Genomic DNA, 22,877 nt, shown 5'->3' with positions numbered 1-22,877 from the left:
TGGGAATAAACTTTACTTTCTAAAATTATTTTTTTAAAAGGCTATTAAACTTTCCAGCAAAACCAATTATGACTTTTTCGTTGAACACTCATTTAAAAGGTTTTTAACCTTATCTTAGTAACAACAATTTTAGTATTTTAAATTTTTTAAGTAATTATAAAATTATTTTATAAGAATACTTTAAAGTACTCAAATTTTTTTATAAACTAAAATTAATAATCAATAGAAAAGTTTGTATTCAAAGACAATTGAATTTATTTTTCTAAAAATTTTGATTAGTATTAGTATTTGTACTCTCCACGAACAAAGTCAAACCATGTGAAATTCTCATTTGACACGCAAAAATACTGTTGTTCCTGCTCTCGATTTTTTGTTTTTTTTTGTTTGTTTTTTTGTTTTTGTTGCCCCTTTGTTTGTGTTTGTCATGTGGGGCGCAAAGATTTTGAGCTTGAATATCAAACGCAGCAAAAGGGGGCGGGGCGGGAAAATCAATTACGTGTACGCGTCGCAAACGGAAGTGGCAGACTTCGACAACAACACTGGCAACACCAGCAAACTAACAACACCAGCAACAACATTGCCACTTTAAGCCGGAAATGTGCGACAACCACAAGAGCTGGACGGGATTAGGCTGCGCAGCAACTCGAGGGTCAAGCTCCACTCCACTCGCCAGATCTCTCGAACGAACACGTGCCTGACATTTCAATTAAATTGCCAAAAAATATCTATACGCTGGCAGATTTATACCCCGCATACACGCACCGAAACTTTAAGCCCGATAAATGCAAACGAATAAATTGCGCTCCTTTGGCAAATCCTGAACAGCCAAAAAAAAATAAAAGTGCAAAAAAAATATATGTGCATATATAAAGAAAATTGGGAAACAACTTCCGTTTGGTGAGAGTTGCATAAAAATGCGGATCAAAATGGAAAATTCTTTTTAGCCTCTGCCAAAAAAAAAAGGATTTCCGCTTTTGAACAATTGCCATGAAAAAAGTTTAAAAACGCAAGGGATTGATTCGGCATTTATATATGCTTCATAGTTCATTTATGAAATAATGCCCTTTATTGTGTTAAACTAAACAATCATATTAATTTTTATGTATAAAATTTAATAAAAATGTAAATATTGGTATGTATTTCAAGAAAAGAGTAATTATTACTTGATTGTTGACAACTTCTTCCCGTATACTTTTTTGGATTTAAAACAATTTTAGTATTTACAGAATATATAAAATAAACCTTAAACAGACTAATAGTCTATGTTGCCATAATGCAGAATTATGCTCGTGCTAATGAATCTAAGACATTTAAATCCCTGAACAATTTCCCTCTTCACAGAACATAATGTTGGGGCAAAATTATTTAACCGTCTTATAAACGCAGAGGTGGCTTGTATAACAAATTGCATATCAAACAGAGGCACTTGTGATATAAGTTAAAGCCACACACGTAGACTCAGCGCAGCTCAAACTGTGCAAATTGCAATTAGTGCCTCTTTGGGGGTGTGAGACATTGACTAAATGACGGATTGAGGAACTGACAGCACTAAGGAAGCCGTGCCCAAATGATATAATTACGTTTCAATTAGTGCAGCAGTCTGGTGCCACATGCCGCAAAACTTGCAACAAATTATATTAAATGAGGAAACCAGATGCAGGCAGGCGGAAATTCCAATGGGGGATTTGGGGAAAGCCCATTAAGGCGGTGATAAACTGACATTGATAGTGGAGTAAATTTTGGCTCAAGTTCTCTGCTCTGCAAATACCGATTCCATCTCGGTTTGGTATACAAACAAATGTTCCTGCAGATACGAAAATTAATTAAACCCGAAGAATGGGGGAGAAAATAAATAGATCTGCCAGCAAAAATATGGGTCAACACTCAAGAGTCAATATTGTTGACGGGAAGCGTTGACAGTTTGAGTTCATCACTGAGACTTAAAATATGAATATTTTTGAGCCACCAAAATTTATGCCACCTCATGTCGCCTTTCATAAAGCCCAACTTTTCCAAACTAAAAGCAATTTGTCATTGGGACTTTTGACAGCATCGTCGCTGTCATTAAACCCGCAGAGGAAAGCTCCTAAAATAAATCCTCGAAAAAAAAAACGCACAGGAAACTGGCAGTCGTGGGATAATGTTCCACTTCAAAGTGAGGCATAAAACTCTTCGCGAGATGGGCGAACTATTGGAGAACTCGAGTTTTGGCTAACCTTCGAATTTGGTATAAAATCCAACGAGCCAAGTCCGATGGGTATACGTGTATATGCAAATGCAATGGGTTATATTCCGTGGGCCAACAATAAAATCGAGCAAAAGCGAGGAAGCCGATAAATCTGTGCCGCCAAAGCGGCTCGTAAAAATGGACAAGTTTATGTGGGGTTAAGGGAGGTAAGGGGTTAAGACCAGCTGCCATTATTCCGCATGCCGAAAAGCATCTCTTTTAGCCTTTTTACCTGTCGCCTGGCTGGCTGACTGCCTACAGTTTGACAGCCACTGACGAAAAGACATTTTATGCACTTTTCTTTTTACGACGCACAGGAATTTCTGCTAGCTTAGAGCTTGTAATATGACATCACTTGCAAAATGGAAATGTTTGCTTATGCTTCACTGAACACAATTGTTGGGAGGAAAACGGGCGGGGAAATGCGCCTTGGAAAATCCTGGGAAAAACGTTTTATGTGCGAATAATAGGTAACAATCATTTGCGGATTCTATCAGCAATGTTTGCTCAAGTCCCATTGTCCTTTTCTCTGATTTGTATTACTTTGTGACACAGTTTCCATGGCTTTTATAAGCAGGTGCCTCCACTGCTCGAATTACTTCGCTTGCTCGTTTAACGTATTACTTTTGGTGTAAAAACATTTGCTCTATTTAATGTGAAAGAGGAAAGGCGTATTCCCATTTGACAGCTCGTTTAACTTCGCAGTCTGGCATCTGTTAAGTATTAAATGTACGAAGACTAGCCAAAAAGTTCAAAGTTCACAGCTTGGCCCTCGCTTTGCTCGTCTACATATAATAAGTCTTAATAAGCCGAGGGCGTTCGATGTGCGGGTTAATTAAAAATTATTACCAAAGAGATTAACCGAAAAATGGTTGCCGGCGGGATGTATAATTATGGCTATATGTTTATTGGTTTTCCGCTCCCTCGTGACTTTCCTCCCTGATTTCCCTGTTTGTTCTCATGGATTCTGATCTGTGGGACAAGTGTTGATATAACGCTTGAGTTCCCTATCATATTCCTCTTATTTTTTGCTCTCCAGTTTTACTTGTTTATCCCAAGTTCATTGACTGTGTGTGCTCTTCATACTCAAGATGTTTGCTTTCCTTTTATTTATGAAAACATTATTTGTTAATAACCTCCAACATGTGCTCTACAAAAAAAAAGGTTAAGAAAAAATTGAGAAGAGGGTCAGAACAGCAATTGTCTCGACAAATAGTTGACACCGTAAATGCTTTAAGTGTATACAAACTATGAATGCATATTTTATCAGTACTTTTTATTGATTCATAACTAATTTATAAAACGCAGTATAAAAAAACGTGACCCAATTCAAAACCCCTTATCGTGTAAACGTAGTTTACGAATTGCGTTCTTACTATTGCATCTTTCATGAAATTAACATAACAATTTTTTTATAAAAAGAGAGTATTAATATAAACCTACAAAAAGTGATAAGTCTCCAAAAGACTTTGCTACGTTCTTCGTTTTAATTTTATAAAAACGACGTCCTATAACATATCAAATTAGTTTTAAAAAACAAAATAATGTTTATAATAATCTGAGAAGTGGACGAAACCCTAAAAAACTTTGCTATGTTCTTCCGTTAAAGATCGCTTCTAATATAACATAATATGGAAGCTGACCCAAATTAAACTTTCTTCAAAAGACGTCCTTCAGCCACGTGCCTTTATCAGCCTTTAATTCCGATTCATTTCAATTTTTATATATTTCTTCCTTCTGTTTTCTGCTTTGTTCTGTTCTCATTTGGGCTGACCGCATGTGAGTCTGGGGTGCGGGAAAATAAAATAATAGGAATTATGTTGATTAGAGAGCTGGACTCGGCAATCAACACCATGAGGGCGACCCACTGGTCAATGCCACCCACTTCCCTGCCTTTTCTACAACTTCTTCGGAACATACCCCAGAAATACTTCCATATCTACTCTGTTCAGCTAAATATTTTTTGCACGACTAGCAGGAGTAAAGGGAGTCAAACAAGAGCATGCTCAGCATTCTTATAATTATAACATGCTCAGCATCCATATCAATACAGTTGATGACGACCCGGGCGCAAATTCCATTAGAACACACAGGGGCAAGTGAGAAGAAGGGGTCTTCAATGGTCTTGGGGAGTGGGCCCAAGTCTAAGGCCCAGCACGCACTCAGAGCCCATTTCCTCTGCAAGTTTATTCGATTAACAACAATCAGGCCAGGCCAAGCTAGAGCAGGGCAAAGTCGATTGGAGTTGAGGGAAAAGGCAAAACTCTCTGAGAAATCACTGCACCAAAATGATAACGAGCACCAGTAATAAGATTTCTGATTTTCATATACAAAACTTCATTTTTCTAGTAAGTTTTTTTTTATTATAATATTTTAAAAATTAGAATTCATGATCTAAAACTGTGGATTATCCATCAAAATAATAAAATAATATGAAAGGTTAAGCTTCACATTTTTTATGACTCTTGTTTTTTACCGTACTCCTTATATATTCATATATATATTTTTATATATTAAAAAAAAATGTTTTAATGAAACAAGGCCTTGCACACTTTTTGTTTGAATTTATTTAAAAATGTTTTTTCAAAATTTTGTCAAAAAAAATCTTTATGTTGCTAAGAAGACTTTATGATAATGATTTTATTTCTTTAATTTATTTTTGTAATATAGAAATTAAATGTACATTTTATTTTCAGAAAGAAAGAACTTGAAGAGTTTAAATCCTATCTTAAATTTATTTTCTTGCATCATGGAAATGTAATTCTCGCAGTGTAAAGTAAACGCCTTAAATTATGATTTTCTGTTTTCATTATAGGTGGCAATTATTTTCCCCCAGTGTCGGCATTTGGCAAATGAGCAAAGGAAGCTGGCAGGAGCGGAACAGAGGCCCAGATAAGGGGCGAAAAAGGGGGCTGGGGACCTGGGGAAGGAGGTATGATGTGGAGGTAGAAAAGCCATTTACACTTCCCGTAATTGTAAATTATGTGCAACTTAGTGGAGAGAATACTCCCAGCTCGCTGGCACTTTGCGTCGGGTCCTCGATGTTGACATCAAACTAAGTGACGGCGCTGCAAGGGTGGGCTTTACTGGGTTAAGATGAGGTGTGTGTGTGTGTGTGTGGATAACTGCTAGCCTCACATGCAAATTCAATTAGCACACAGAGACAACTCACACAGCTTGCAGTCTAGTGTAAGTCGGGGAATTGAATTAGAAAATGCGCCAAAAAACAATCAAAAGAAACCAAAATTAAAGTCTGGTTCTCAAGTGGAGGAGTCGATCAATGGAGGCGCTTTGTTCAACCTCCCCGAAACCACAATTAAGGTTAATGACATTGATAAATTGAAAATGTTGGTTATCGAGGTTTCTGGGTTGCGCCAAACCTGATCAAATTCAATTATAATTTTTGCCAACACTCTCAGTTTGTCTGTCTTCATCTGATTCCTTCTCGAGTGACGCATTGCTGTTCTATTTCTGTACATATTTCTCCCCACTGGATTGCCAGTCTTTTGGGCTTGGTCAGAATCGCAAAGCCAAGTTCCAGTCTGACTGGCTTTTATTCTATGGTCAGTTTTAGTTTGTGTGGGTGCCTTGAAAGTACCATGCTAATGCCAAAACACAAATGCGAATTGCTTGTTATTAAGATAAGCTCCGTGTATAGGGTGTTAATTTAATTATTTTAAAAATATGTTAATTTATAAGATCAACGTATTATTAACTCTTTTTTGTTTAGGGTTTAAATAAATTTATTAACAACTGATTACGAAATAAGAAATTTAATTTGATCTAAGTATTATCTTTTACTTTCTAAAAATACAAAACTCTGCACCCTGTTTAACGAATTCGATTTTTTCCCCTCATATGCAAATCACCAGATGGGCGTACTTTGGTCGCTTTGCATGTACTAAGTATAAAGCCAACGGGAACTGGAACTTAAGCCGATGCTGAAACTGGATGCCATATCTATAAATATATACTCTACTTCACTCTGGATGCCGCCTTGTTGCTGTTGTTATGGAAATTCAAATAATTCCGAGTGCATTCAGTGTGAGCAGGAAAAAAGACGATTTCAAGCTAATTTGCTGCTTGATGATATTAAATGACTGGCGTTGTATAAGAAGGGGGTTTTTGGCGGGGATAAATGGGGTGGTACATTCTATGCCGGAGAGATAAATCAAATGCAAAGTTTACTTGTTGACTTTGCGGACGGTAGGGATGGTGGTTTGAAGATGAGGTTTTCTTCTCAGCAGATTTAAATGCCAAATGTATACAACTTACTGCAGGGGGTGGAAGAAAGGGGGCATTTGGGTTGGTGGGTGGTTTGGCCGCCAGATGAAAGTGGGCGACTAAGCTCTGAATGCGGCTTACGTCTATTTTTAGCTAGCGAACTTTCCTCCCTTTCACCCATTTTTGTTTGTTTGTCGCTTGCCAAGTTTTTTGGCAGCTTAAGAGCTCGGCGACTGCATCATCGTGGCGAAGGCTTAGCAAAGTATCTTTTGACGAATTGAGATACTTAGCCAAAGGATTACTTTAGCTGTAATTAGCTCCAGTAAAAGAAGCTCTGATGCTTCGCTTTTTTAGTGATACTTTATTTTATTTCGTTAAAAACTGTGGTATTTGGTTACGCAAGTTAGCTGGGAAAGTAGCTACCATTACAATTTAATTAATTAAATGCGGGCAGAAATGGTTTATATGTGCTGTATATTAAAATACATTTATAAAGCATTCCATTTTATCTATTTGTGAAGTTATTTAAAGTCCTTTAAAAACTATTTTTAATAGTACAATTATTTATGCCACACATAGAAAGATTGTAATCTTAATTCATTTCATAGAATGTAAGAAAAAGCTCAAAATTGTAGAAATATAAATGTATTTTCATGTCATTTTTTGGAATATTTAAAGACATAATTAATGAAAGATTAATAGAGAATAATGGGATCTATTGTTTATTTTAATACAATTTATATTTTTTTCAGGACGATTTTAAGTTTACGGTGTTGAAATTTCATACAATAAAGTAGTGCGGTTATTAACACACGCTGCTTCATAGGTTAATTCAAAATTTAAAACCCCATTCTGGACTCACCGTATTCCGTGGACATGGCGCACATGGGCTGGTGGTGGTGCGGATGTGGGTGGTGCGGATGCTGCGGACAGATGCCTTCGTGCGGATGCGGTGCAATGTAGTATTCCGGAGGATAAAATTCGCCAGGATACTGGATGTACAGCTGGCCTGGTGGCAATGGGGCGATGCCATTCGTTCCGTTGCTCAGGCCGTTGTTGTTGCCCTGACCCCCCGAACCACCGCTGCCGCTGGAAAGGCTGCTCACGCTGCTGGCGGAGGAGCCACCGCCCCCGCCTCCATTGGGCGAGACACCACCACCCCCTGTCCCATGACCGTTCTCGTGGGGTGGCGGTAGATTCGGGGGCAGTGGCGGCGGCAGAGGGGCATGGTGCAGAGCGTGCGGCGGCGGCAGGTGGTGGTGGTGCTGCATGGCCGCCATCAGGGCCAGCTGCTGCTGTGGGTGGTGCAGGGCGCAGACGGGCGGCACAATCTGGGCGCCCTGCGGCGGCGTAGCGGTCTGTTGCAACAGGGGTGGAGACGCGGGCAGCGAGCAATTCGATGAACCGCCATCCGAGGGCGAGTGTTGCTGCTGTTGCTGCGGGGCATGGGCATGTTGCTGCTGCACATGCTGCTGCTGCTGCTGCTGTTGCTGCTGCTGCTGCAGTGGCTGTTGCTGTTGCTGCTGCTGCTGCTGCTGCTGCACCACCAAGTGCTGCTGCGGTGCCGGCAACATCACCATGGTGCAGGCGGGCGATGCCGGATTGCTATTCAAACTGGTCGTTGAAGAGGTTGTCGACGAGCAACTGCCACCCGCATTATTGTTGTTAGTTATTGTTCCGTTGGTGTTGCTTATGCTGCTGTTGCTTATGTTGCCGTTGTTGTTGTTGCTGCTGCTGCTGTGTTGCTCTGCAACATTCAGTCGCACCATGGTATTCCGTTTTCAAACTCTGCTGTCTGCCAAGTTTTGCTTAGGCAACTTTCAGCATTTTTCAATTTTATTATTACGCGTTTCTTTGACTATCTGCAAGAAAGCACAGTGTTTGCCTTAAATTAATAGTTTCACGCGGAGGTGGAGGGGCTTTTTGTCTCTCGGTTACCAATCCAAAAACGTTATCATTTCATTGCTGCGATAAGAGCGGAGAAAAAATAATTCACCCACACCCTATCCTTTACCCAAGGTTATTTCTCAGAATTCTACGTCTCAGTTTTCCAAGAAAGCATAGACAAAGCTGATAAGCTCATTTTATTGACACTAAAAGATTATTATAAAAGCATCGACCTAAAGAAAATCATTGCAATTTTTCATTAATTTCTATGGATGGTTTTTAAAATGAATAATTATTTCTGAGCGATAGGCATCTCCTTTGAAAGATACTAATTTTCAGCTTTGAAATCTTTTAGATAAGTTGACCCAATTTTATTTTTAAAAAATACACAGACCACCCGCAATATCAACACATGTTTCGTGACTTTAATGCATATAAAACCAAATATTTATAGAGCAAAGATCAATGACGAAAGACTTCCGTTCCACATACAACTTCCAAGAATATCAACGATAACATGAAAGATGAATATTTTCAATGAAAACTAGTGCGAAAATAAATCAAGATAAAATTATCTCTCCAAACTGTTGACAGCCTCGCAGGCCCACGACAATTGTTGTTTTTCGTGTTGCCTCTGCTCAGCCAAACAATTGCAAATTGTAAGCAGAATTGCGCATTGTGTCAATTTGACAAATAATTTAAATATTTTCACAAAAGGCACAAACTAAACGACAACGAGTGTGGGAATAGTGGGGGGAAATGAGGGGGTGGTGAGCTGGGGAACACCACCCACATGCATTCATAGATAAGAGTGAAAATAGCTAATAAGAACAAAAAAACAACAAATAGTACAGCAGCGGGCACTTAAATGAAACCCCGCAAATAGCAAATAACAAACAAAAAAGTGAGGGCAAAACACGAAACAAAAAGACGAAGCTGCAGAACAAAACAACAACGGCAAAATTAAAACGTAAGCGTGTCTTAATCGTTCGATTTGACATTCCCCCGCTCTTTTTTTTAGGCACTGAAAAAAGTCAGTTTGAAAAAATGTCTTGAATTTTTAGTACATTAAAACTGCTTAATAAATAAGTCGTACAAATCATTAACATTATGAGAATCGTAATTTAATAGGCTTTTCATTTACAAATTAATAAGAAAAACATAACGTCGATATTTTTCTCAGTGCACTCTCTTTTCATCGCCCTCTCACTTTTCTGAGGGTTAGTTGCACCCGTTTTTTTTTTTTTTGTCTGTAACGAAATTTGATGCCTGCGCTTTGTTGTTGGGTGTTTTCATTTAGCTGTTAATGCAGCTTTACTTTAATGGGTTTCTTTTTTGGCCCTTTCGCTCGTTACGTCTGTCCGCATTTATCGCACCTTCCACCAACAACTGACAACTGGCCGAACACTTTTTTTTTTTTTTGACAAAGGTGTTGGGTGTTGCATATCTGGGTAGTGAAATAAGAGGGGGTCAGTGAACCCCATTAGCCGGCAAAAATCATTTCCATTTCGGGGAGCATTGACTTTCGGCGAGAATCATCGCAAAAATACGAAGAGCATGTGAAAAGTGAAGGAAATGCATTCCATTAAAAATACACAATGGACGAAAGAATGCCAAATGGTGTTGAAGTGCAGGAGATAACAAATGTCTTTAAAAACCAAACAAGAAAATTGTTTGAGGCGGGCCATGAGTCTAAGGATTATATTTATTATATTTAATTTTCTTTCACAAAATATAAATTTGTATTTATAATGTCTAAAACGAATATCCTTAAAACAAAATTAGGTAACTTTGAATCTTTACGTCTTGAACCCAGTTGGCTTATTTAAAAAGCTTGAATCTCTAACATTTTATGAAAATGTTCGTGCTTTAACAACTAATATTTTGCGTTCTTAATTCATTGGGAAAGCCACATTTTCTGTGAATAAATTTCTTGAATTTTCAAACACAAGTTGGTAAAGTTTTAATTGCCTATGATTTACAAGCTCGGCACTATGTCCGCAACCACTGCTACTCCGTACCCCGGAATTCCGTGGTAACTGCTTAAAGATACTTCTGAAAGCCACTCCAACTGAAGATTGCTATCTGAATGGAGTTACCAAGTTTTCAGACCCCCCTCCAACTTGCCAGACAATATCATGAACTAGAAGTAGAACAATCTGTTTGTGCTTAGGAATTTCCATTGCAAATGCTTTGCGTGGGCTGCATTCTAATTGATTTAGTGCGTCTGCAGCGGCAGCAATTACCACCAAACAGTTGTTGTTGCATAATGCTGTGGGCCAAGAAGAACTGGCAGCAGAACCTGGCCAAGAAGCAGAAGAGAAGCCAAAGAGGAGGAGGCGCTGCAGTCACAACAACAGAGTGAATGAAGTGCGACTGTTGTCACCTGTCTCAATATGCACTCTCGTACCTGTCTCAAGTACTCCCGGAGACCTCGCTCTTTCTCTTTCGCTCCCCTTACCCCTCTCTCTCTCTCTCTCCCACCGAAGACCCTCACCTGCCCGCAGTTTACACCTATACACACACATTCATACACACCCACCTACACGGACACAAGTAATGTCAAATGTTAATTCAATTGGTAATGGTTAAATTTACATTATAAATATAATTATTTCCTATGCTTCGTTTTTTTCTGTCCCATTTACCATCAACCTTTTTTAAAAGTAAAAAAGAATATTAAATAAATTGTAAGTGAGAATAAATCAAAATTAATTATTTTTAATGGAAGCTTTCAATGAACAATTCTTTTTGTTTCAACAATTTACAAATCATTTTTAAATATAATAATTTTACCTATATAACCTTTAACGAATTGTCATTCCTTTTTTAGTTTTTATGAATATGTTCTCTGATTTTTGTTATGTTTAATATTTTTTTGGAGTGTTGCAGACAATGAGACACGCACCTCCAGCGCTGACGTTGACGTCGACGGCAGACAGCCAGGTGAGCTGCGGTGAGGTGAGGGGGCGGGACTGACTGAGACGGAGGACACCACGCGGAAATCTACGCAGCTTAGCATTCTGCTTCTTTCTACTTTTGTTTTTGTTTGGTTTTTTTCGCTATATTAAATGGCAGACAGATGAAGAGGAGACATTTGTAGACTTTTTTTCTTAACACCCGCCGCATTTGTGTCAAAAGTGTCTAGACCGGCTTCAGGTGGTAACTGAGTGAAAAACTTGCCCCCGGGTTTTTATTTTGTCAGGAGTGGGTGGGTGGGCGTGTCGAGGCCACTCAACGGCAACGCATTTGCGACACGTTGAGCGTCTTGATGAGGCCATTTGTTGGAGTATCGGAGGAGTACCTATCCCCCCAAGACTGCACTCCACCCGCACAACCCCCCACCCTCCCACTTTGGCAGGTGAGCCGCATCGTATCCGAGGTGTTAACGGAATCTGAACGTGTCGTCAGATCCGCAGCTGCCAAGGTGTCAAATGTCTAATGAATTATTGAGCAGCTATCCCGAGAATGTGCTGCGGCCAAATGGCAGAAAGTCGTGATGTGGCCCACAAGTCACTCGAAGGAATCGAAAACTGCTTGAGGAAGCTTAAAACAAAACCAACTGATTTAAATTATTTCTTTAAAAATAAAAAATAGGCTCAAAATAGTTAAAATAATATAATTCATTTTCAAAAAAGATATAACTTATATTTTGATTTAAAAAAACAAATATCAAATTGAAAATCATGAGAATCTCTTAACTACCAGCTTAATTGAAAAAACTGTATTATTTATATGAAAAATGTACTGAGATGAGTTCATAGTTACTCAATAATAAACAAAAGCTCGTTTTGTAAAAGTGAAATAAAAACATTTGACACCCTATAGTTAGCGACCATATATGGAATTCAAAGAAACCACTAATAAAAACCCCTTAGGCTAACTTTATTCCCCCTGTCAAGAATAACAATTACCTTTAACTAACCATTTCCAAGTTCAGAATTGCCTTAAAAAGTAAATGAAATTAGCATTTTTCGAGCTCCACAAAAAGTAAGTAGAAGTGCTAAATATTTCAGGGCTTTTCTTTTTGGGCCAAGTACAACACTTTCCCATTCACAGAAGCCGAAGACAAATCCATTCTTCTCCCACTGCCGATTCTTCTTAGCATTTCTTCGGCGGTGCAGCTTAACAAATGGCTTACTTTGTGTGCAAATAGCAATGGAGCAGAGGCAATTTTTCTAACGGTAATTTCTAACATTTACCTAGTTACCGTTAATAGACAAGTTGGCCAAGTTGGCGAGAGCCAAGACATGGAAAAATGTCTGAAAAGGGGCAACCAAAAGGGGGGTAAAACTGCAGTCAATGGCGGCCATTTCACAGCTTTCTTTCTTTGTGCGCTCGAGTGCGTCGTGTCTGGAAAATTCTCCCGGGGCGGAAAAGGGGGAAATTGTGGAAAATGCCTTGGTGCGTTTTATGTCGTGGCACATTTTCCCTGACCAAGCTCAATGGCTGGTTATTGGTTCCGTTTAGAATGGTTTCTGGTTCAAAAAACCCCCATTCAGGCCAGGCAGCCACCGGCAAAATGCCACCTGCAACATGCACCATGTCTCACATGCTGCCGCACCACTTAATTGCATAAGTCTCCCAAATACCTCAATAATTTCCCGACAATCTTTCTCAAAAACATCCGAATAAAAAAACACGAGACAACATTTTTCCATAAGCAACAAATTTACAAATAACAACCAACAACCTGTTGTTTTTGGACAGCTTCTTCGTATAATTACAGACACACACTATGGTAATGATTTCGTTTTTTCGGTATTTCTGGTTATTGTTTGCATTTTTCGCTGTTGCTTTTTTTTTTATCTTCGGTTACATAAGGCAACGTAATAAAAACAATGCAACTACAATTTGTGGCAGCGTTGGCGGCTAATTACTGTTATTGCATAAAGACAACATTTTTTTTTGTGGCTCCGTGTGGCATGTGAGCAGGTTGATGACTCAGTTTTTGATAGAGATGCAGATTTTTCGTGAAAAAACCTGTGAGATTGCAGCCAAAAAACATTTAATAGAGTTGTACATTTTCGGGCCTTATCATAAAAATAGTTACATTCAAAAAAATCCAGAAAATTCTCCTAAACTCTAAGGAGCATTAAAGATAAAGTGATAAGCAACCACACACCAAACAATTCATGGCTTTGCATTTACCAATTGCTTTGGCCACTTTCCGATCCACACATATTCCCACATCTCCATTAGTCAGGGTTGAAGGACTCCGCTAATTAAAATGTTCCCAAATGCCAAGGATATCTGTCCGCATCTACAATGGTATATCAGAAAATGCATGTTTAACACGCCCAGTGGCATGCAAAAATAATCCGAATACGTAGTGCGATAGCGAGGAAAATCCCAGGGTGTGGAAAATACTGGAGGGAGATAGACACACATGCAATGAGGTTTTTCAATTTCCCCGATAACTAACTAACCCAGGGGCGTTGGTCGGGGAGCGTGGCTTGGTGTTGAAAGGGGCATGTTAACCACACAAATGACTAAATGAACGCCCTTGGACCCACCACCAAAATTTGATGCGGGTGCAGGCATCGCATTATGACAATGCCCGAAATGCAAATATTTTACCCATTGCATGCGGGTCGGATAAATAGTTTTGACCCTAATGATAATCAATTTGTTGTGAAAATTTACGGGAGAAACAAATATCTAACGAAAATTCCAATGAATATTTAATATAAATGCCGAAATTTGCAAAAGCAAAGCTTGTTTTAATTATAAAACAAAAAAGCTTTGGGAATTCATCCGACCTACTATAAAATATGTATGTAGTAATTAAAATTTTCTAAAATAATTTCTAACTTAATTAAAAGTCATAAAACGGTATCAGGAATAATATTTAAAAACTGTAGCCAACTAACTATTTTATCCAAAGTAACGAAGGAACTTTTTATAGACCCATTGTCTGTGTGCTCCCATTTTTTTTCTTTTGGCATTACATACATTTTAAATACAGCATCACATACACATATGCACACACTTTGGAAATGAAATAAATTATTAGAATTTATTGAAGTTTGGCGACAGAGGCGACTCGACAACGAAGGCCATAAACTCTAAAATGTAATTTAATTGTTGTCGACAGTAAAAACTTATCTCATAAATGCAGCAATCATTGTGCCGCACACTGTGCGAAAGAGAGGGAGCCAGAGAGGCAGAGGGGCAGAAAGAGATGGGGCAAGGCGCACATTTGCATTTTCGTAATTCTGTGGACTATCCTCGTTTTCTGATATGGCCCTGCTGCTTTTGGCCTTTTTGATAATTGCATTCCTTAACTGCAACTGCTTTTCCTTTCTCCCTTCTCTTCACTAATTGGTAGAAATTTCCATTCCGTCTTCGTTATAGTATATATAATTTTTGTAATTTTGTAATTGTAGTTTGTTGGAGTGAAAAATTAAAACTGCAAACAAAAAAGCCATATTAATTGTGGGAAAGCAGTGAAGCACGTAATTAGCAGCATGTGCCAAGTAAAAATAATAAAAACTGAAGTTTTTAATATTAAAAAAACGGAATGAAGAAAATTCAGCCGAATGGCAGTAATTGGAAAATAAAAGAATTAGAATTTATGTCGAGCTGTAATACAAATAGAATTTTAGTTCATTGGAAAATGCACAAGCTAAGGGTAATCATGAATATGATAAACCATGTTTAGCAATCTTTTGTACATGATATTCCTCACACATTTTTAACACTTTTTACATATTACTTATTTTCGAATTTTACTTTACTTAATCATGCCCTTCGTTCGACAAATGGGTTTCCTTCTATTTCACCAGCTCCCTAATAAATTTACAATCTGTATGGGAATCTCGAACGACAACAAATGCCTTGAGGTGTGTCTATGTCTGGGTCTCTGTGATTTTTTGGGATTGGGAAAAATATCCGAAATTGCTAGTTGCATATGGCCAACGACAATCGATGCAATGCAAAAAATAACATAGCCAGACTCCAAAAAATGTTCGAGAAATATTTATGGTGCACACAAAAATTTCTGCAGCAATTTTTCGACTGTTGAGTTAGAAGGGAGCAGCAAAAATACCTTAACAAAAATTTAATCGAAACTCTGTGAGTGAAAGGCGGGTGAAAGGGGAGTGGCAATTGCATTCGGCGGGAGAGTTTATTAGTTTATAAAGTTCGGTTTTTTGTTTGTGTGCACCGTTTCTGGGCATGTGAGCAAATTGCTTTGGCCAAACATATATTAAAAAAACACCCACACAAACACCGGGAAAATATATAAAATATATAAATATATAAAAACCAAAACTACGAAAACTTCAAGCCTGGGCTTTCCCGACAAGCGACAACAAAATACAAACATAAAATGGTTGCTCCGCTCGCTCTCTAATTGGAAACTTTGCTCGGCACGAGGTTTTTCCCCCAATTATAACCAAAGCCGAGATCTACTTTTTGTCAAGGGGGATTTTCCCTAACAAACTCTTTACCACCTCTGTATTGCCGACTTTTTCCAAAAAAGTTTAACACTGTTTTTTACGTTTAGCTTATATTTTTTGATAACAATACTATCAACTTTTTGTTTCCACATTCATTTCGTATAAAATTTGTGTTGCTTAACACATTTTTAACTTTATTCAACTGATATAAATAAGTTTTTCGTATTGTGGTTAACTGAACTATGGGAACTTCAATTGGATTTTGTAAAATCATGAAAATTGAATTATTTTTGACTGAAGCTGACATAGTAAAAAGTTGATGAAAACCTTTACTTACAAATAAAATTGGAAAATGTATGTAAAAGAAATAAAGTCGATTTTTGATAAAACTTAAAAGACATATATATTTACTGACTTTTAAGAACTCCCCTTAAAAACTATTCGTAATCTCATCACCAAATAGCAGTAGTTCACTTAGTGTGACACATAATTACACTATGATTAGCTCCGATTATTTTTAATCTTTTTTTGAGTATTTCTTTATTTCACAACCATTGTAAAATCTCCGCACGCAAAGCCTATAAAAGGAGCATTTACGAGTGCGTGATTTTTGTATTAATGCAGGCATTTCGGGAAGTAGATGAGGAGGGCCAACCGACTATCATGTGAGGCGACCGCAAAATTGGCCAGACAAAAGACGAATCAGCCGAATGGAAAGATTTCCATGACAAATGTCATAAAATTCGTTGAGCGAATATATATAATTTTTTTTTTTCGCCGCGTTTCTTTTTTATTATAATTTGTTATATTTTGTCATTTAGCATTACAGTTTTGAGAAGGGGCACATATCTCATTTGGATTTTTGGGTTGAGTCCGTTTTGGGGGTTCCATTTTCCCAAATGCCGGCGCCCATAAACTCACACATGTGTTCGATAGTGTGTGTTTTAGCTGCTTGACAACAGCGGAAAAGAACGGAAATGCTGCTGCTGCCTAACCGAACCACCCTAAAAAAAAAAAAAGAGGAAAATCGAAATGGGGAATGGCGAGGGTGCCGGGGGATTCCCCAAACAATGAGTTTTGTCCAAGTCCATGCCAAAACGGACATGCCAACGGCAACAACAACAAAGCCGAAGCACAATTTCGGTGGCCGATGCCAAGAAAAAAGGCTAACACATACACGGAGAGAAACAGACACTGTTTCAATGAGCGGCAGCGAACGGAAGAGACTTGACAGCATACGCAACATGGGCGAAAAATGAGTGGCGACGATGCTGGAGACGGCGTACATGGCGTATGAGTGACGAAGCTCCCGCTTCTAACTCCGTCGGAGAAGGGAGGTCGAGGGTAAGGACCAGGACGAGGACGAGGACGAGTACGAGGACGAGTACCCAACCAAAATTCGGAGAAAAAGAAGAAAAAAAAAACTGACAACTAAGGCACACGCCCCGCACAGATTTGATAGTTTTTATCGATTTAAGTGGATTTTGGCCTCACACAAAACGAGCTTGCACGAGGCGAAAGAGATGGCTAGAGCCGTGGAGAAAGAGAGACGGCAAGCCAGGGCGCCCAAAGTGGTGGAAAAGAGGCGGCAGGGACATCGCAGATAAATAGACAGACAGCCTTGGTTTTTGGCAAACGTCGCGGCCCCAAGCAAATAAACATAAAACAAGCCGAAATGTGCGATGTGTTAACTCGTTTAAGTCGAACCAGGAATTACCCTTACTTAAATCAACTAATCTAATAAAATAGAAGTGTAATAAAATGGAAAATTAGTATACAAATTATAATAAGATTATTATTATATGGAATTTATTTTCTTTAATAAAAGAAATAAAATACAAATTATAAATGTTTAAGGATCAGGTATTAAGATTTTGTAAACATTATAAGAGGAAACGGAAAGTATATGTATTTCTTTTTATTAAATTCAAGCTGTGATCGAAACTTTGGAATTAAAAACTACATATTGTCTCTTTGTTAACCATTCTCAAAGCGTAGGCTACCATCAATTTCAATAGACTCCTTTGATCCACAAGGGCATGCAAACATCTTTGAAGTTTGGTGATGTGCGTCTTGGTAGCCGGCATAGATAAGCGTTCTTCCACACACACAAAACCAACCAAAAAAAAAATGGAGCTGCTTTGACATCTGAAATCAAAGCCCAAAGTTTTGCGTATAAAGCATAAAGCTTCGACCATGAATTGTTTAACTTTGCGCCCGGCTACAGCATTTTTTCTTTATTATTTATTTTTTGTAGTAGTTGAAGCAGGAAGTCTGTGCGTGTGCCACGCCCACCCTGCTCTATCGCCCTCTTACCATTTTTTTTTTATCAACACTTTTGCCGGGGGGTCCAAGCAAATGCGTAAAAATTATGCCACAGCTTGAACGACTCGACACGAGCAAAAGGAAAATCGCACAAAAAAATATATGTATGAAGAAAAAAATAAATAAAAAGAGAAAAAAAATGGGAAAACAAAATGCTGCGGATACGGATGTTGGGGAAACCAAAGCCGGACAACCAATTTACTTTTATTTTATATATGCCTGCTTGAGGTTTTTGCTGGGCTTTCTCAAATATATACATTCTGGGGATCAATATATATATATATATTTTTTTTTTTTCTGTTGAAAGGCGTTAAATATTTCCCTCGAATGTGCATAATTTATGCCTACCAGCAGAGCCAAAAATAATAAAACGGAGATAAAAAATGTATTTATTTTGCGCATATTTACGCATGGGCCAACCGAAACTATTGCACAGCAACAACAACATATACCGATTTCGCACTGAAAAAGTGACCCGGCTAAATGCGCATAAATATTAAATGAGCTGGTAGAGAGTGTATCAATTGTTCTGGCCCCCCCATCTGGATATCCCTCGGACTGGATCTGGTTTGAAGATGATGATTTAGTTTTCGGCACTCCATTGCAATAAATTCCGTTTGCCAGGCCATTTCCAACTGGTTTTGTCAGGGCGACTCTAGTCTGTCTACTCTCCGTACTCCCGATATACTATATGTACGTATATATGCGAGCGTTTATAGTGAAATGTACAAACGTACAAATATACGGAGGATCCCTCCTAACTGCTTGGCACTCAACATTATAAATTGCCGCATGCGGGGTGCGGGGGCACTGTAACTGGGCAAAGTCATTGCAGCCAAACAAAAACTTATTATTTATATACACATATTTGTATGTTTGCAGTGCTCGTTCACAAAGTACTAGTGGGATTGCAGAAGGGGCTCCACTCTAATAAATAATTATCGTATTGTTTAAGTCTCGAATGGAATGCCATAAATCATGAGTTGGCCACTAGACGTCGCGAGATATTTGACTCTGAATTATTATCATCACAGTCACATCAGACTGATAAGCACTATGGCGACAGTGCGAGCAAGAGGCGATGATTTGGGGTAAGCAAAAGGATGCTGGTGGTAGTAACTTAGGGTGGCGTAACCTCAAGTAACTCGGGTTCTGAGGGTGCTATGTCCATGAAATTTGGTATACGAGCTCCTTTGATTTAGTTGCTCAACATAAATAAAAATCATAAGTGTTAGCGTCATAAAACAACATATTGCTTTTCAACTATATAATAACCAAATTGTAATTTTCGGTAAAAATTAAAATGTTGTAGAGATCCTTAATGAATATTGCTGTAAGTGAAAGTATACATATAAAAACCATAAATTCTTAAAAAAATGTTGATACTAAACTGAGTTACCACTCTGTAAACCATATCCAAATTGTATTTTACAAATTTATACAGAACACTTGGTGTGCTCTGTTACATAAATCTCGTATGAATATATAATCTGTTTCGTCTTGAAAACCCAAACCACTCAACCGACCAAGTTGATAGTCCCACCCAAGGGCCTACAAAGTGAGAGGCACTTGTTACAAATTCGCTCCTTAGCTTCAAGAAATTGCGTTTTGGCCGCAAAACGATTGCCCTTTGGCTTAAGGCCTCTAGCTATTACACACACTGAGTTTTAGAAAAAGGGACGCGTTATGAGCCCCCAAAGTACAGTAAACGCGTCAAAATGAGCCAAAAGCAGGCCCGAAAACACACAAAAATATTCAAATAAACTGGCTGAAAAGGGAAAATTGAAGCGAACTCGACTATGGCCAGTAGAGGTTTAAAGGAAAAGCTTTTAAGCAGAGTCCCGCAGCATCAGCCGCATCATCGTCATTATTATCAATGGTGGTGGTGGCGTAGGCCCAAATGAAATGCGGAAAAGCGCAGCCAGCCAACTACACCGCAACTATGCTGCAATGTTGCGGCTTTCAATCAGCGCAGGTGGACACCCATTTTCGGTAAAATGAAATGGGATGGATTATTTTTAACGAAAATACAGTTCAAACTAAAATTTAATAGGCGGTCAGGCCCCTGATTTATATACAATTGGTTGCTCAGCGAAATAGTTTACTATATAGTTAATGTTGATTTAAAATTGATTAGGGAGATATTGATATAGACATTGATCCACTATATGTCTCACAACATAGAAGTTACTGGCTTTCTTCGATTGTGTTTGTTGTTTAGGGTTTCCAGTTCTGTTAAATTGATTAATTTTGATCGCATTCCGTAACATCTTTCAATAAATTTATGAGCTTTCGATTTGGAATTTCCCTGAGATGTTTTCCGTGAATTCGCGTCTGCGGCTTGCGTCTTATGCCTTACAATCTGCTTTGGAGGGTCATCAGAAAGAAATTTAATTGTTCTGATTATTCTTTCTAGAGACTTTGCCTTCCTAGGCTTATATATTATGTTTATATCCTCATCATTTGAAAGCGTTTTTGTTTTGCTTCCTTCTGCATGGGACTTACTGTACTGCTGATCTCCACCTCCAGACAGAAAAAATGTTCGTCTGATCTTTGGTTTCATATCTTCTTCTGGCTTTACTTTCTCTAAACTTGGAGGTATCTGAACACGAAATCGCACCTTTTTATCTAAGCATTCTATACTTTTTTTCTTCAATAATGGTTTTCCTGAACATGATATATCTGTTAAAGGCTGGTTGGTCTCATTTAACTTAATAAATCCAGGCATTCGTCCAATGCTTTCTGCAGTCTTTATAAGAAGGATACTCTCCCCAGCAGTTTTCCTTTGATACCGTCGATTTTTAGAGTGATCCCTGGCCATTTCTCTTCTGTAATCCTCGGGATCAGGATATTTTTGTTCTCTGCTCCTTAAGTTATCTCTATTTACAGATCGTAGAAGCTCATCTACTGACCTGTTCTTGGTTTTTCTAGGTTTTATCTCTGATGCTATGTTTGTCTGTTCGGTGGAATCACTTAAGTTAAGATTTTCTTGCTTACGACTTATAGGCATTATTTTGTTCTGAGGCGATACACTATCTCCACGATTTTCAGATTTTTGCTTAACTGAACTCAAGCAGTTATTATTTCTTTTAACCGAAATGGGAGAGCTCTCTTTTCTCTTTATAGGTGATATTAGGTTAAGTGTACTCAAAGCGTCTTTTCCTTCTTGATCGAATGTTCTTCCCAACTGATATCCGTCCATCATATCCCGCCAGTAATCCAAAGGACCTTTGAGTTTTCTAGCTTGATTAACTCTTTTTAATAAATGCGCCTTCCATTCCATTTTCTTGCTTACTTCTATTGGAACTTGTCTTCCCTTATGGGCTATGGAAAACTGAAGATTTTCAGTTTTTTCGGTAGGAAGTGATTCAAAATCTATCTCAATCAATCTTTTTTCTGGTGTAAATCTATTTTCTTTTGAATAATTATCAAAAGGCGAGGGACTGCTTTCCTTAAAGGGGTTAACCTGTCGGCTTATGTCCTCATATTTACTTTTAAAACCTTGGTACTCCTCATCCAAGAGTTGACGCCTATAACGAGGGATTTGCAATGGTAGACCACCACTTGGAAGTCGCACCATTCTCTGCGGTTCCCTGTGCAGCCAACTCCAGTGCATGCCATTGAAATAGGGTTGGGGCATTAGGAAACCGCCGGAGAATCTCTGCTTAGTGCAGGGTATTATCCTTTGCTTAGGCGGCCTACCATCTCCAAGTAATTGTCTTGAATGTCGGTTCTCAACGACTGCAGTATATAGATTTGAGATGCGAGTAATGTGTATGAGTTGGGCTGTTTGTGGCGAAATGGCTGTCATAGCAGAGCTTTCATTGCAATCGGAAGCTAACATGGGACTTTGCAGCTCCGCCTCGCAGGCATTTTGTAAGGCCTCGGGATCCTGCACATTGGCATAAGGACTTGGAAGCCCCCGTCTAGAGCTCTGAGCTTTGGAAAGCTCACGTTCGCTGGCCTGACAAGGACACCGATAGGGTGCATAGCCATATGGTATAGATTCATCAGAGGGATAAGTATTTAGATCGGAATTATGACTGCCAGGCTTTTCGTATCCCAATCGCCTGAGTTCTGCCCACACTTGACTTTTTGGCGATGGGTCCTTTGCAGTGGGTCCACGTCTAGAGAAGGAAGTTATGGCATCTTTGCCACAATAGCCAGGATTGTGTATGTGTTTGATATTATCATCCTTTTTTTTGCAATATGCACACTTGTTCTTTCCCCTGCATAACTTCTGTGTGGGTAGGTTCAGAAAGTACTGCATCATGGTTATGAGGATAAGGAATGTCCTAATGGGCATCGGCCATCTCAGGTTACCACATTCATCGAAGATGCCGTAGTAAAGTTCACAGGTATCGGGTTGGACAAATGGTATCTTGAGCGTATTCCAACCTGCCATCAAAGGGTAGAGAATCCTGGCGAAAAGCTGCAGGGTCAGTTGATGCAAAAAAGAGCGGACCGAATTGGCAGATTTGTCCACCACCTTGGCCAGCAATTGAACAATTTCCCCGTTTCTCTGACCCCATCGCCTCTCGCTCGACATACAACAGCTGGCTGACTTGCGGCCCTCTAAATACGGCCTACAGCTTTGGACCCGCTGGAGACGAGGAAATTGCGGTAGACAGGCCATCGGATTCGTGCGATCGCTGTGCGATCGACAGCAGCAAGAATTCATCTTGGCCTGACCGTCTCGGTGTTCCGAAAATAAGGTGTTAAAATACTCGACAATTTTGTAGTTGCCCGGCTAAGGCAACAATTTCGAATGACATTTAAAAAAACAAAACTCCTAGACTATTGGGGTAATG

The 22,877-nt window shown here is 38.8% G+C and overlaps 2 protein-coding genes across 2 annotated transcripts in view; both read right to left on the bottom strand.

The window, feature by feature from the left end:
- LOC128262938 (fibronectin type-III domain-containing protein 3A) overlaps window positions 1-22,877 on the bottom strand; it is a 62,569-nt gene that overhangs the window by 34,092 nt on the left and 5,600 nt on the right. The window contains 1 exon segment of the mRNA XM_052997528.1: window positions 7,314-8,313. Coding sequence (XP_052853488.1) covers window positions 7,314-8,220 — 907 coding nt within the window. The 5' untranslated portion in view covers window positions 8,221-8,313.
- Window positions 19,606-22,849, bottom strand: LOC128262939 (uncharacterized). The gene has a single exon (XM_052997529.1). The coding sequence runs from the start codon at window positions 22,745-22,747 to the stop codon at window positions 20,240-20,242; it is 2,508 nt and encodes an 835-aa protein (XP_052853489.1). The 5' UTR covers window positions 22,748-22,849; the 3' UTR covers window positions 19,606-20,239.

The sequence above is a fragment of the Drosophila gunungcola genome, unplaced genomic scaffold, assembly GCF_025200985.1.
Source record: "Drosophila gunungcola strain Sukarami unplaced genomic scaffold, Dgunungcola_SK_2 000001F, whole genome shotgun sequence".
NCBI classification, from domain to species: Eukaryota; Metazoa; Arthropoda; class Insecta; order Diptera; family Drosophilidae; genus Drosophila; species Drosophila gunungcola.
The sequence above is the reverse complement of the archived record's forward strand: the minus strand, read 5'-3'. Positions and strand labels throughout refer to the sequence as shown.

Coding starts and splice junctions, on each gene's coding strand:
- LOC128262939 (XM_052997529.1), bottom strand. CDS start 22,747: ATGAATTCTTGCTGCTGTCGATCGCACAGCGATCGCACGAATCCGATG.